We start from the raw sequence: 11,444 nt of genomic DNA on the forward strand, positions 1-11,444 counted from the left end.
CTATCCAGGTGATTCCCATGGCGACTATCTTTTTGTAGCGCATATTCTCACTTTCGCCATACCCTCCTCCTTCCGCAGTAATCACCCACCTTTCCCGCGGTCACCACCTCAGGTTACGCGTACTAGTACTATTTTGCTGCTACTACCGTTACTACTGCGGCGCCAAACCGCAGGGAATAGACCATCAAGAGCTGTCGCCGTAAAACTTAACGGCGAAATAACAGTGGTGCATTTAATGCGTGAGATTCACTTCGGTATCAGTCCCGCGCGCGCATACAAAAAATGCCTCAAACAACAAGAGCGGCCTCGTGTTGTATCAGCTGCAAGCGAGGGAAGGCGGTCTTTCCTCGCCGAGTGCAGGGTCACGGACTGGGCGACGAAGTCGGTAGATCATGCGTTCTCGTGCGGTGGCGTCCCAGGAAATCAGGAGAGGTTCAATGCCACTTCCCTGTCACAGACCACCTGCTGGCAACAGTGCGGGTAGGAGCCCTTGAGCGAGACGAAGCGGCAGCGGCCATCGCAGTGCGGGCAGCTCACCACTGGGCATCTGAGGGACAAGGAGAAACGCCTGTTGCTGCTGCCGCCACCACCAAGTAACCGCGACAGCGCTCGTTCCACGGGCAGTTTCCGAACGCCACCTCTGACAGCACCGCGCCGGTCTGCCGGTGAAACAGAGAGCTCGACTTGCCAGAAAAGGACGTGGGCGTAATTGATGCAAACACAAGCAGAGTGACACTGAGGGGAGTGAAGACTAAAGGGAGCCCGTCGCTAAAGAACAACCACTTGCGGTCGATTTATATTATAGCTGTTCACTTAAAAACCAGAACATTGAGCACCGCTGCTGCATCAGTGCAGCTTACGACTCTGCAAACAAAAAGTACAGCGAAAAATAAATTTGAAGTGAGATAGCACCACTCTTTACCAAGAAAAGCTCGATTACTATAAATAATTCTTTTTACGTGCAGGCTTAAGATAAAATTTGTTGAGCCCTGTGTTTGGCGCATGATGACCCAATTCATTACGCTCCATAAAAATTACGGCATTGCACTTAATACTTCTTATGTGCAGAAAAGTGAAAGCATTTATCCTTTCATGTTCATTTTCTGCCTTTTTTTTCCTCTCTTTTCTCTTTTCTTTTTCTGTTTTATGCTCATTTTTCGAACCCATGATCTCCTTACCTCTATCACAATCATTCATAATCACTATCAGTACCATCCTCACTATCTTCTATCGCTGTCACTATAGTATCACTATAGTATCATCATCACCATGAACTCAAACCCATAACCTTCTTATTGCTAACACTACAATCATTGTCACAAATTATCACGATAACTATCATTAACTATCACTATCATTATCACATTACTATCGCCATTATATCTAGCCCTATCGCTATTTATCACATTCTCTATTTCTAACTAGCACTACTATCATCATGTACATATTGTTTAGTCAACTCTTGCTTAATCAACTGTTGTATTATTGTTAACTACTATGCAATGGAAGATTCCCAGTTCATGCATTCAGACACTTTTGATAACGCGGTCTGATGACGGACTCTGCCTACGCCGCCCATGAGCCAAGTAATGCTTTCGCATTAAAATCCAATAAACACCCAAACGCTAAGCTTATGAACAGGCACTCGAACATGAGAACCTTGCTGAGGAGTGGGTTTTGTTATATTTAGGTAAGTCGCAACCAGATAAGATAGGACTTGCACTATTTGATATTTGCACTATTGGACAAAAGTTCAGAGCCCAGTACAGTTTCTTTCTGGGTCACGTCATGCAGATTATTATTCATTCCCGTTACAAGGCTCTACTGCATGGGCTAGAGGCAAACACACTGCAGTGCTGGCCTTACAGGCGGACAACTTGAACGATCACACATGGCACCATAGAGAAAGAGGCGCTGATCTGCTATGCAGGTACGTGTATGCTTCGATCGCCTTCCGCCCCCCCCCCCCCTCCCCCTGCTATTTGTTCGTATTTCGTTCGTAGAGAGAGAAAGAGAGAGACTCTGTAATGGAGAACACCGATTTCAGCAGACGTGTAAAAGTGCTGATGTGCTACCATATGTTGGACAGAGATTTCGGCGCGAGAGAAAGTGGCAACAGAAGGCGGTAAAAAGCTAAATAAAATGATATTAGAAATAAGGATAACGGTATTTGGAGACAAATTACACCTCAGATGAGAACGTATCAAGGTTTTAAATTTAGAAAAATTCGAATGGTCTCCAGATAGGCAGAGCAAGTCCAGCTTTCTATCCACACCTTTTAATTATGGGCAATATGGGATATTGTAGGGTACGGTTATGCACGAGTTGATGCGAATTGAAAAAAATTTAGCTTCTTAACTTTGTCATGCACTCAGAACAAGGGAATGCATTTAAGACTGTCATATGAAACCAATGAGACGCTTTTTAAAATAATTGTGAGGCAGCTGATGAGTATTGTAACACACGTTTTATGAACATGTTGATAGAAGTGGTCTAAGCATCGGATGCGTAGCAAAAATTTGCTTCTGAAGTTTTTCCTGCGCTCACAACGAATAATTAAGACTGCCACATAGAAATCCAATGAGCGGTGCTTTTTTAAAATATATAGCAAAAGAAGTGCAAGCCTACCAAGGGAGGACTTGAGGGTATGATTGTTTTCGTACCGTTATATGATATGCAAAAAAAAACTGATAAAGTTTAAGAAAATGAAGCTGTGTAAACGATCTTGACATTGGGGGACTGATTGAAAAACTGTTCTCCGGAATATAGTTCATCACTAATTGAAATGAAGAAGACGGCCTTGTCTGACGAAAGCGCCCCAAAAAGCTGTCTCAGACCGCTCTTTAGAGGCCGCTGTGGAATTAGAACTGAATAGTTTTCGATTAAATGGCCATCTGTGCAGTTGGTACTCCTCTCCTCGGTAAACAAGGTCCCAAATCAGAGCGAGCTTTCTGTTTGCAAGTTTATACCCAGGCACTGGGTAAAACTTTGTGGAAACACTTTCCCTAACACATAATGGCGCGTTAGTAGTCTTTACTGTTGAATTCTCACTGGACGAGAGTGACTTACGCTGCGTAACATTCTAGTAGACGCAGGGTAGAGTGACCCTGAATTTAGAACAGTTTCTTGGATTATTTCAGATAAGTTTGTGCCAAAGATAGCGGGTAACATTTTTTGCTTTTTATTTTATACCACTGCTTTATTACCAGGACTTATAGATGTTAATTTATTTTTCCCAAAAAGAAATTCCCATTAGAATAAAGATTTGCGAATAGCTGGACATTATGGCTAGCGCCTTCGAATGCAGCTGTCTTTGTTTAACCCGCTAGTTATGCAGAAATTAAAACGCATACTGTAAACATACTCTGCAGTCTGGGATTCTTCACAGCAAATCGACACATGGCATGGGTTGAACTCAGCTGTTCAGCTTTTTCGATTTATGAAATTTATTATTCTTTCATCAGTTTTTCAAGCATGGCACGAAGTACATTTTTTAGTCAACCTTGAGGGTCTGTTCCTCAGCAAAATAGTCAAACGCGAAGACTTAGCGACATGAACCAGTAGTAACTAGTTCATGTCCCTCTGAATAATGGACACAAGAGGGTGCGTACGTCAGACCAAGATTACCGTCGTTTGAATGCAGTTCATCAACCATGGTTTACGGGATAAGTGACCTTATATGTAAGCGTGATGTGTCCATTGTTCATTTGGCGATAAAATTTGCAGCATAAGAGTTAACCTCATGGCCTGTAATAGACTGTTTGCTCGGAGAGAGCGTTCGTGATAACATGTCGCGTTATCGCGTCGCAAACGAGCAGCTTTAGCCCGTTTTTAAATCGTATCATGTCCAACTGGACGGTGTGCACACCTCAAAACCCACAAAAGAACAGCCCCATTCTGCTCTGACTACTGACAAGGAAAAGGGATACTCGTTCTCAATCCTAGCTCTGCTTGCGTCTCAAAAGCTTCAGCAGCGCCACGTTCTATACTCGTTTCCCAGTTTCAAAAGTGAAATTGGTGGCCGCAAGGCTATCGAGCCATTCGCCAATTGGCGGTTTTATTTTTCTTCTGCACGAACTTAAAATGACGGCTGCTCCTTTTCCAGTGGCAATCTCCCAAAGCGGAACAAGGGAGCGAGGAAATAAAAAATTGTTCACATTTTTGCTGTAAAAACATTTCGCACTGACAATCATTGGCGACTGCTCCTGATGAAGCCAGTAGTGTGCGTACATATTTTAATGAAGTTTTTCGGCAATGTTTTCAGCATGCTCTCGGCAGGACTCGCATTACTTTCCACCCTCTAGAGGTGCTCAAAGGCGCCGAAAAAAAACTCATAATAAATAGGTATGACGTAGTAGCTTCGGACGAGTTAGGTGCCTCAGCCGAGCTCTTTCTGGATCCACTCTCCCTGCACATGAACTGAGCTTTTGTGCAATGGAAATGTCAATTGTATCTACAGAAATGTAGCGTCTGCATATGGTCATGTGTTGCTTCAATTCGCGCCACCTGTATTTGACAATGAAGAAGACAATGAAGATTGAGGACGCCTCAGTCGGCACGGGCTTAAAAAATATTCTGATTTGTAAATGACCTGGTTGGTTGGTTTGTTTACTTTTGGTTGGTTTAGGTTTAACGCCCCACAGCGACACAGGCTATGAGGGACGCCTTAGTAGAGGGCTCAGAATTTGTTTAGGTCACCTACGGTACCTCAACCTGCGCACAGTACACGGGCGAACTGCGTTTCGCCTCCATCAAATCCCGGCCGCTGCGGCCGAGATCGAACCCGTATTTTCGTCTCAGCCTATTAAAGTGTCCTAACCACTACGCCGCCGCAGCGGGGCGATTGATAGACGACCATTTCCGCACAGTGGCAATTAAATTGTTCGGAAACCAATTGCTTTCACTCTGCCATTAATGCGCTTCAACCGTGCTTTTTGTCACTTTGGCGGAAGCGTCCCACCCGCTGTACGAGGAATCCGCAGGAACCCAATCCGCGGCGGGCCTGTTTCTCGACCATCTGACTCTGCATAAATAAACCTCGCCAGGCGATCGTTTGCGACGCAGTTTCGTGTGCCTATTTTTTCACGGTAATTACGCCACCAGAATCTCCAAATCACGCGGCTTCCAATCGGCAGTATGAATGAGGATCGCGCAGAAGGGTTTATACAGCACGAGATAAATTGCAGTGTGTGCGACAAAAGTAAGGAATGGCGTTGCAGTCGAGTTCCAGTGCATAACCACCATAATATTTTAGAAGTCTGTCCCTTGTCAAGAAGCAGCGTATTCGGAGGGAGACAAAGTTGCCTAGTCTTGGCATTATTAAAATTATGGCGTCTGTATACTGAGTAGGTGTGCCGACAGGCGGGAGGAGCACGCGGCTTCTTTTATTTATTTTTTAATAAACGGCGCTTCCGCCACACGCGGTGTATATAACTACTGAATGCAGACAAACGCATCACATTAGCATTATATGAGCCTGAGCTCATTTTCATACATGAATTGGGTGAGCATTCTTTATAGTCGTGTACTGTTTGAGACAGGGCACGAAAACAGCCTCCTCAGATATAAACCACGCTGCAAACTAACCACAAAGCTGACTTAAATGCGCTCGCGTTTCGATCCCGGTTAGAGCTTAGAGGCTTCTCTGCAACGAACTAGAGGGCCGCTGTGGAACAGGGGATCGTTTTAGTGTGCCCAGGGTGTGTTTGCTTTTGCACAAAGGACACGACCAATGGAGAAATAGCTTAGTCCACTTTCATCACACATGACGGGAAGTTTCGTTTTGTGTAGGTACAAAAAGAAAGCGAGCGGGGAAAAGCGGGAAAGTGAGGCGTTAAAATGGTATTACGAAACTATAATAAAGTTCCTGAAATTGCGCTCCTCTTCCTGTGTGGACAACATCATTGCTACGTCCCTCAAAGAAACAAAAATGCATTCCTCTCGTATATTATACAAACTGTTGTTTGACATTGGCGTACTGCTTGACAACCGGAACATGGTGAAGGCTTATTCCAGTTCGTAAATCCGGCCCCAGGCCCTCTCTACTAGTAAACTATCGATCCATCTCGTTAACCATGAAAATTACTCGAACATGTCATTCTTTCTCAACTAACTAAAATTTCCTGCGTTCAGATCTCTATTCCATCCAGCGCACCACGGTTTTACAAAATCATATTCATGCGAGACGAAATTATTTATCATTTACACATTTTTTGCGACCCGCCGTGGCGGTGCAGTTGTTAGGGCGCTCGACCATTGTTCCCAAGGATGCGGGATCGAATCCCGGCCGCGGCGGCCGCTTATCGATGGTGGCGAAAAGCATGGCGCCCGTGTGCTCTCATAGTCAGCGTCTCCCATAGCCTGAGTCGCTTTGGGACGTTAAACCCCATGAACCGTAAACCAACACATTCTTTGCACCTAAGTCTCTACCGCTATCTGAGGTTGACTGCGCTCTCTTCGAATTCGTCAGAACACTCGACAAATTAGCCACCATCATTTTACAAATGAACCTTCAATGTCTGAACACATACTCTATATATATATTTTTTAATAATTGTAGTCAGTTTGCCTCTTTAAATAATGTCAGCTCCCCACTTATTCCACGGGGCTCACATTTAGGTATTCTTCTTTCTTTTTTTTCCTTTAACGACCTGCTGGCTCTATCAACTTGCCTATTTCATTATTCGCTGGTGACTGTGTTATTTACAGTGAAAACACTAACACTGAAGTCTTGGCCATCAAATTTCTGACTGTGTTGTTTTGTTTAGTACGTTTTACGGAACCGCATTCCGCAAAACATCTTGTCAGGTACAGACCCTGTTATGTTTCGCAATTCACCATGTCACCTGTTTTGCAACAACCTGTCTTAGATTACATCATATTTCGGTTTGCATTAAGATTCGCTTCGCGCTTTCATTTTCTTTTTTTTTTTAGCGTTTGTGCGCTTGTTTTAGATTAGAATCTCATTTCTCTTTGCGTTTTGCTTGGTTTAATGCTTCCTATGCTCCTGTTACGTTTTTATGTGACTGGGGGTGAATAAAATCAAATGAAATGAAACAGTTGTCACCGATAGGCATACCTATAACTCCTCGCGAGACATCCATATCACATTGCGTCCTGCGAGACCATTGCCGGCACATTATTTCGTCGCGCAGTGACAGCTGCTCTTTTCTGCCCATTAAGGATGTGTTTCATGGAATCCGACCAATAATAACTTGGAATTAGGGTTTTTGAGGTACAAATATGGCTTACGAAGCAGAGTGATACTAGTACAACTAGCATCAGAAAGCAGGCGTATCAGACTAACTACTGAGATGGTTAACTAATTTCTAACGGCAAATTTTTCAATTATTATAGTTACTGAGATTTGCAGCTGGCGGCTAGTAATCGGCATATCAAACGCATTCCATGTTCGGTCAAAGCAATGCTCGGCACATTCCTAGAATAGGAGAGATACCGCACTGATTTCGTATCAGCCGTGTCTATCGCGTACTACAAACCCAGGAACATATGCATACATGGCTGCAGTGAAGCATCCCCTTTTTTGTGTGTGTGTTTAGTTAGTGGCTTACAAAACAGTAGCAATTTTGTTTGTCGGCTTAAGGCGTAACTTTTACACGTCGACAGTGCAGATGTGCACGCAGCAAGGAAATTGAATGACAGCTTCATATGTCATGTGAAGGGTTTGAAGGGTATGTCAAGTGAAGTGAAGTGAAGATACAACACTTTCGTGTTCGCGTGCGAACGCATCGGTATCCGATGACCCGAGCGCTTTTGGTTACCCTAAAGGCGAGGCGGACTGACCGCTTCGCCCCGCCGGGGTGGCGCAGTGGCTACGGCGCTCGACTACTGTTCCCAAGGACGCGGGATCGAATCCCGGCCTCGGCGACAGCTTGTAGAGGCGAAAAGCAAGGCGCCCGTGTGCTGTGCGATGTCAGTGCACGTTAAAGAGCCTCGGGTGGTCGAAATTTCCGGAGTCCTCCACTACGGCGTCTCTCATAGCCTGAGTCGCTTTGGGACGTTAAACTCCACAAACCAAACCAAACCGCACTGACCGCTTGAAGGAGACGACGCGGTTGCGAGCGTCGCAGATGACCATCTCGCACGGGTTGCGGAACGTGAAATTGCCTCCGCTGGGAAACAGCAGGTGGCGGTAGACGCAGGATCCTGCGTGACGCGCCGCCAAACTTAGCTGGGAGCAGCACATAAACTGTAAAGGCTGCTAAAACAACGCATCAATCGCGCCTGTTATAGACACCGGCCGAACGGCGGCATTACAAGCTCGCTGAAGACGCCTCGGAGAGACCTAGAAGGCGCCGAGCGTGTCGCTACACAGTCGCTTATTTTCCTGCAGACGTTGCAATAACGACAGCCAATGATTGGGCACTTTTCTATCCTGTCCAGGGGGAAAATGGAAGTCTATAAACTAACACCAGTACATCATTTCAGAACTACAGGCACGTAATATTTACTCAAGCTTCGTCGCTATTGCAGATGTGGTCATTAGGTAAAACGCGTGAACAACTAAGCTGAGTCCTATAGAAGCCCTGCCTGACCTTGGCAAGGCTGCGTCTGCCGTCAAATAAGCGAAATCGATTGCAAGTAACGCTGTTTCTCTCGCGATTATGGGGCGTTTTTGGCTACCTGGGCTCCGACACGAATCCATCTCAGCTTGCGTCATCTCCATCACTAGCTCACGGTGCTAGCACTTTCTTTTGCTGAGCTCCTATTTTCGACCACGCTCCATTTGCGGTAGAACACCATGGTTGGCGCCAAAGTCAAGGTCGCCAAGTATTCCAGGCCTCTGAGAGCACGATTCTATATATTGTCTACAACGGATGAGCTGAAACCCCGCCGCGAAAAAAAAAAAAAAAAAAAAGCGAAATACGAACGTAAATTTCACGCACGATGAGTTCATCAGGTTGTAATAGACTCATATGCTTCCCTATAAATTCTGACTGCATCCTTCACCAGTCGACATCTACTTCCTAATGCAAAAAAAAAAAAAAAAGACAAGAATTGATAAATTTCCCGGGCGCGTTCACAGCTGCGCCAAGTGATAGCTTTGCTCAAACCTCTTCACTGGTGACTGTTTGACAGAGCAACGTAAAGCACCTTGTGGAAGAAACAAGTTTCATTTTTTTTTTTTTTACTTGAGCGGCCATTTTGTCACAGAAGCTGAGCTAGAAATTCCACTAATGATGCGTGGCTGTTAATGTTCATAACGAAGGTCATTTAGACTAAGAGACCACAGAAGAATACTTCGATTGCTAAAGCATTTGATGCTTCATAAAGTGACAGCCACCACGTTTTAAACAATGATATTTAAATGCGCCGTTAAAACTAAACGAGCCAAAAGTTGAACGCGCAAAAAGTCTGGATGTAATCTTGAAGTCCAAACGTCACCACAACAGATGTTTCTGCAGCCTTACTGAAACGCGGAAGCACTTCCGTTGCTTCTCGTGTCCTTCTCAGCGCCCGATGTCAACTCTTTTTATTAATGTTGAACTTGTTCCTTGTTGACCCCTGTTTAAGCGCTACTGGCACGCCAGCCACCGGAGGAAGCCCGACATGGATGCCCAATCGCATGGTCTGTGTCAGGAACGATGCTCAAGAATCAGTCTTGCACATCTAGGCCCACATTCCAAAAATGGGTATCAGAAAACTGGCACAAAAGTTATGCAATTCACAGCAAACTACTTAAGGAATCCTTTTTTTTTTTTTCCTTCGGCCAACCGCTAAATTTCAGTGACAAATTCTTTTTTAACAGCATCACCTGGTTTTGCATACTTTTTTTTTTTATCGTGAATGCTTCCCGGCTTGATGCAAATACGACATCCTTGTTATCAAAGTGCAGATTATGAGCTAATTCAAGGCGTACCTGAGGTAAATAGAACAGCACGCCACGCTACTACAGAAACCAAGCGAGGGCACCTTTGACGAACGTCCAGCCGGAATCCTGGCTAGTTGCGTGGGACAGCGTTCCTACGTCCATCACCAGCAACAGAGAGGCACACATGGCAAATCGCAGTGACATCTTCCGCTACGTCGTCTTCTCTCTGCGTCCTTCTGCGTGTCGATGATCGCCAAAGGCGCGCCATTTGTCCAGTGCTGCTTGCAATAGTTAGACCGCTTAATGTTTTGAGCACGCAGTTACTAAAAATTAGAGAGCACTGCAGAATCTGCATTGGAGTAATGCGAAAGCACGGATGCTGCTGTTGGTTGCTTCTGGCTGCTTCTAGTTGCTTAATTCACTTCTTGTTTACCCATTTTAGCCTTTGGTACTTTCAAATTGTGCGCCAATCCCTTCCTATGTCCTTTTTCGGCTCTACTTCGGGTTGCGTGACGTCACATCCTTGACTTCACCCTAATTGACTGCCTTAATTAACTACTTTAGTCTTTGGTACTTTCAAATTGCTCGCCAATCCCTTCCTATGCCCTTTTTTGGCTCGACTTCAGGTTGCGTGACGTCATACTCTTGACGTCACCTCAACTGACTGATTTAATTAACTATTTTAGTATTTGATGCATTCAAATGTGGTGCCAAGCCATTAGCTAATGAGATCATTTTCGCCTTTACCTTTACATTTTTTGCCTCTAACTAATTACCGAATTAACTTATTGGCCAAATTATTTTTTCGGACACAACATTAAGTCACCCTCTATCGATTAACTCCACTCATTAAACTCTACCACTTCTCAATTACTCACAACTGCTGCGGACACGGTTTTGCGTATTTTGTCTCTAATTAATTACTTAATTAACTCATTTGCCTAATCATTTTTCGGACAAAATATTACGTCACCTATTCTATTGACACCCCTCATTAACCTCTACCACTTCTTAACTACTCACAACTGCTGCGGACACGGTTTTGCGTGTTTTGCCTCTTATTAATTACCTAATTAACTTATTGACTTAATTATTTTTTCAGACACAGCATTACATCACCCTCTATCGATTGACACAACTCAATAACCTCTATCCCTTCTCAATTACAACTGCTGCGGACACGATTTTGCGGACACGTTCTGCGGACGCGGTCTGCGGACAGAAATCTGTGAACATAGCGAAGCAATGCTTTCGCATTAAAAAGGCGCGTTAAGGATGGATCGAAAAACTGGTCGGACGTTTATCACTGTGTTAATGCGAATCGCACTTGGTGCGAAACGCCGATGTCAGTCGGAGTGCTTTGAAACTCTGAGTTCCAGGCACGTATACCTATATTCCTCGTTCCCAGAGACCCTTGAGGGGAGCCCACCACCTATCCACCTCCTTTCTAGAGATGGTTGTTTAATGTGGCTTAATTTATAGAATTTAACGTCCCAAAGCGACTCATACTGTTATGGACGCCATAGCAGTGGGGATCTGCAGAAGAAATCCACACATTCCCGACCTCCAGAAGCTTCCACCGACTAGAGGCCCACGCAGCAGTGAGATGAAA

The 11,444-nt window shown here is 44.7% G+C and overlaps 1 protein-coding gene across 1 annotated transcript; it reads right to left on the reverse strand.

Moving 5' to 3' along the window:
* Positions 1-423: 423 nt before the first annotated feature.
* LOC146201841 (complement inhibitor CirpT1-like) lies at positions 424-10,036 on the reverse strand. Its single transcript, XM_084583498.1, has 3 exons — positions 9,934-10,036; positions 8,055-8,166; positions 424-547 (listed from the first exon to the last, which is right to left on the reverse strand). Exons 1-3 carry the CDS (start codon positions 10,034-10,036, stop codon positions 424-426), a joined length of 339 nt encoding a protein of 112 aa, XP_084439624.1.
* Between the last annotated feature and the right edge of the window lie 1,408 nt (positions 10,037-11,444).

This window comes from Amblyomma maculatum, chromosome 1 (assembly GCF_055883805.1).
Source record: "Amblyomma maculatum isolate TAMU_Amacu chromosome 1, ASM5588380v1, whole genome shotgun sequence".
NCBI classification, from domain to species: domain Eukaryota; kingdom Metazoa; phylum Arthropoda; class Arachnida; order Ixodida; family Ixodidae; genus Amblyomma; species Amblyomma maculatum.

What these genes read in the sequence shown, in the direction of transcription:
- LOC146201841 (XM_084583498.1), bottom strand. Translation starts at nt 10,036, where the DNA reads ATGTCACTGCGATTTGCCATGTGTGCCTCTCTGTTGCTGGTGATGGAC. An exon ending in CGGCTGGACGTTCGTCAAAG is followed by an intron (nt 8,167 to 9,933) that starts GTGCCCTCGCTT and finishes CGCGTCACGCAG; the next exon opens with GATCCTGCGTCTACCGCCAC. An exon ending in CGCGTCGTCTCCTTCAAGCG is followed by an intron (nt 548 to 8,054) that starts GTCAGTGCGGTT and finishes CTTGTCCCTCAG; the next exon opens with ATGCCCAGTGGTGAGCTGCC.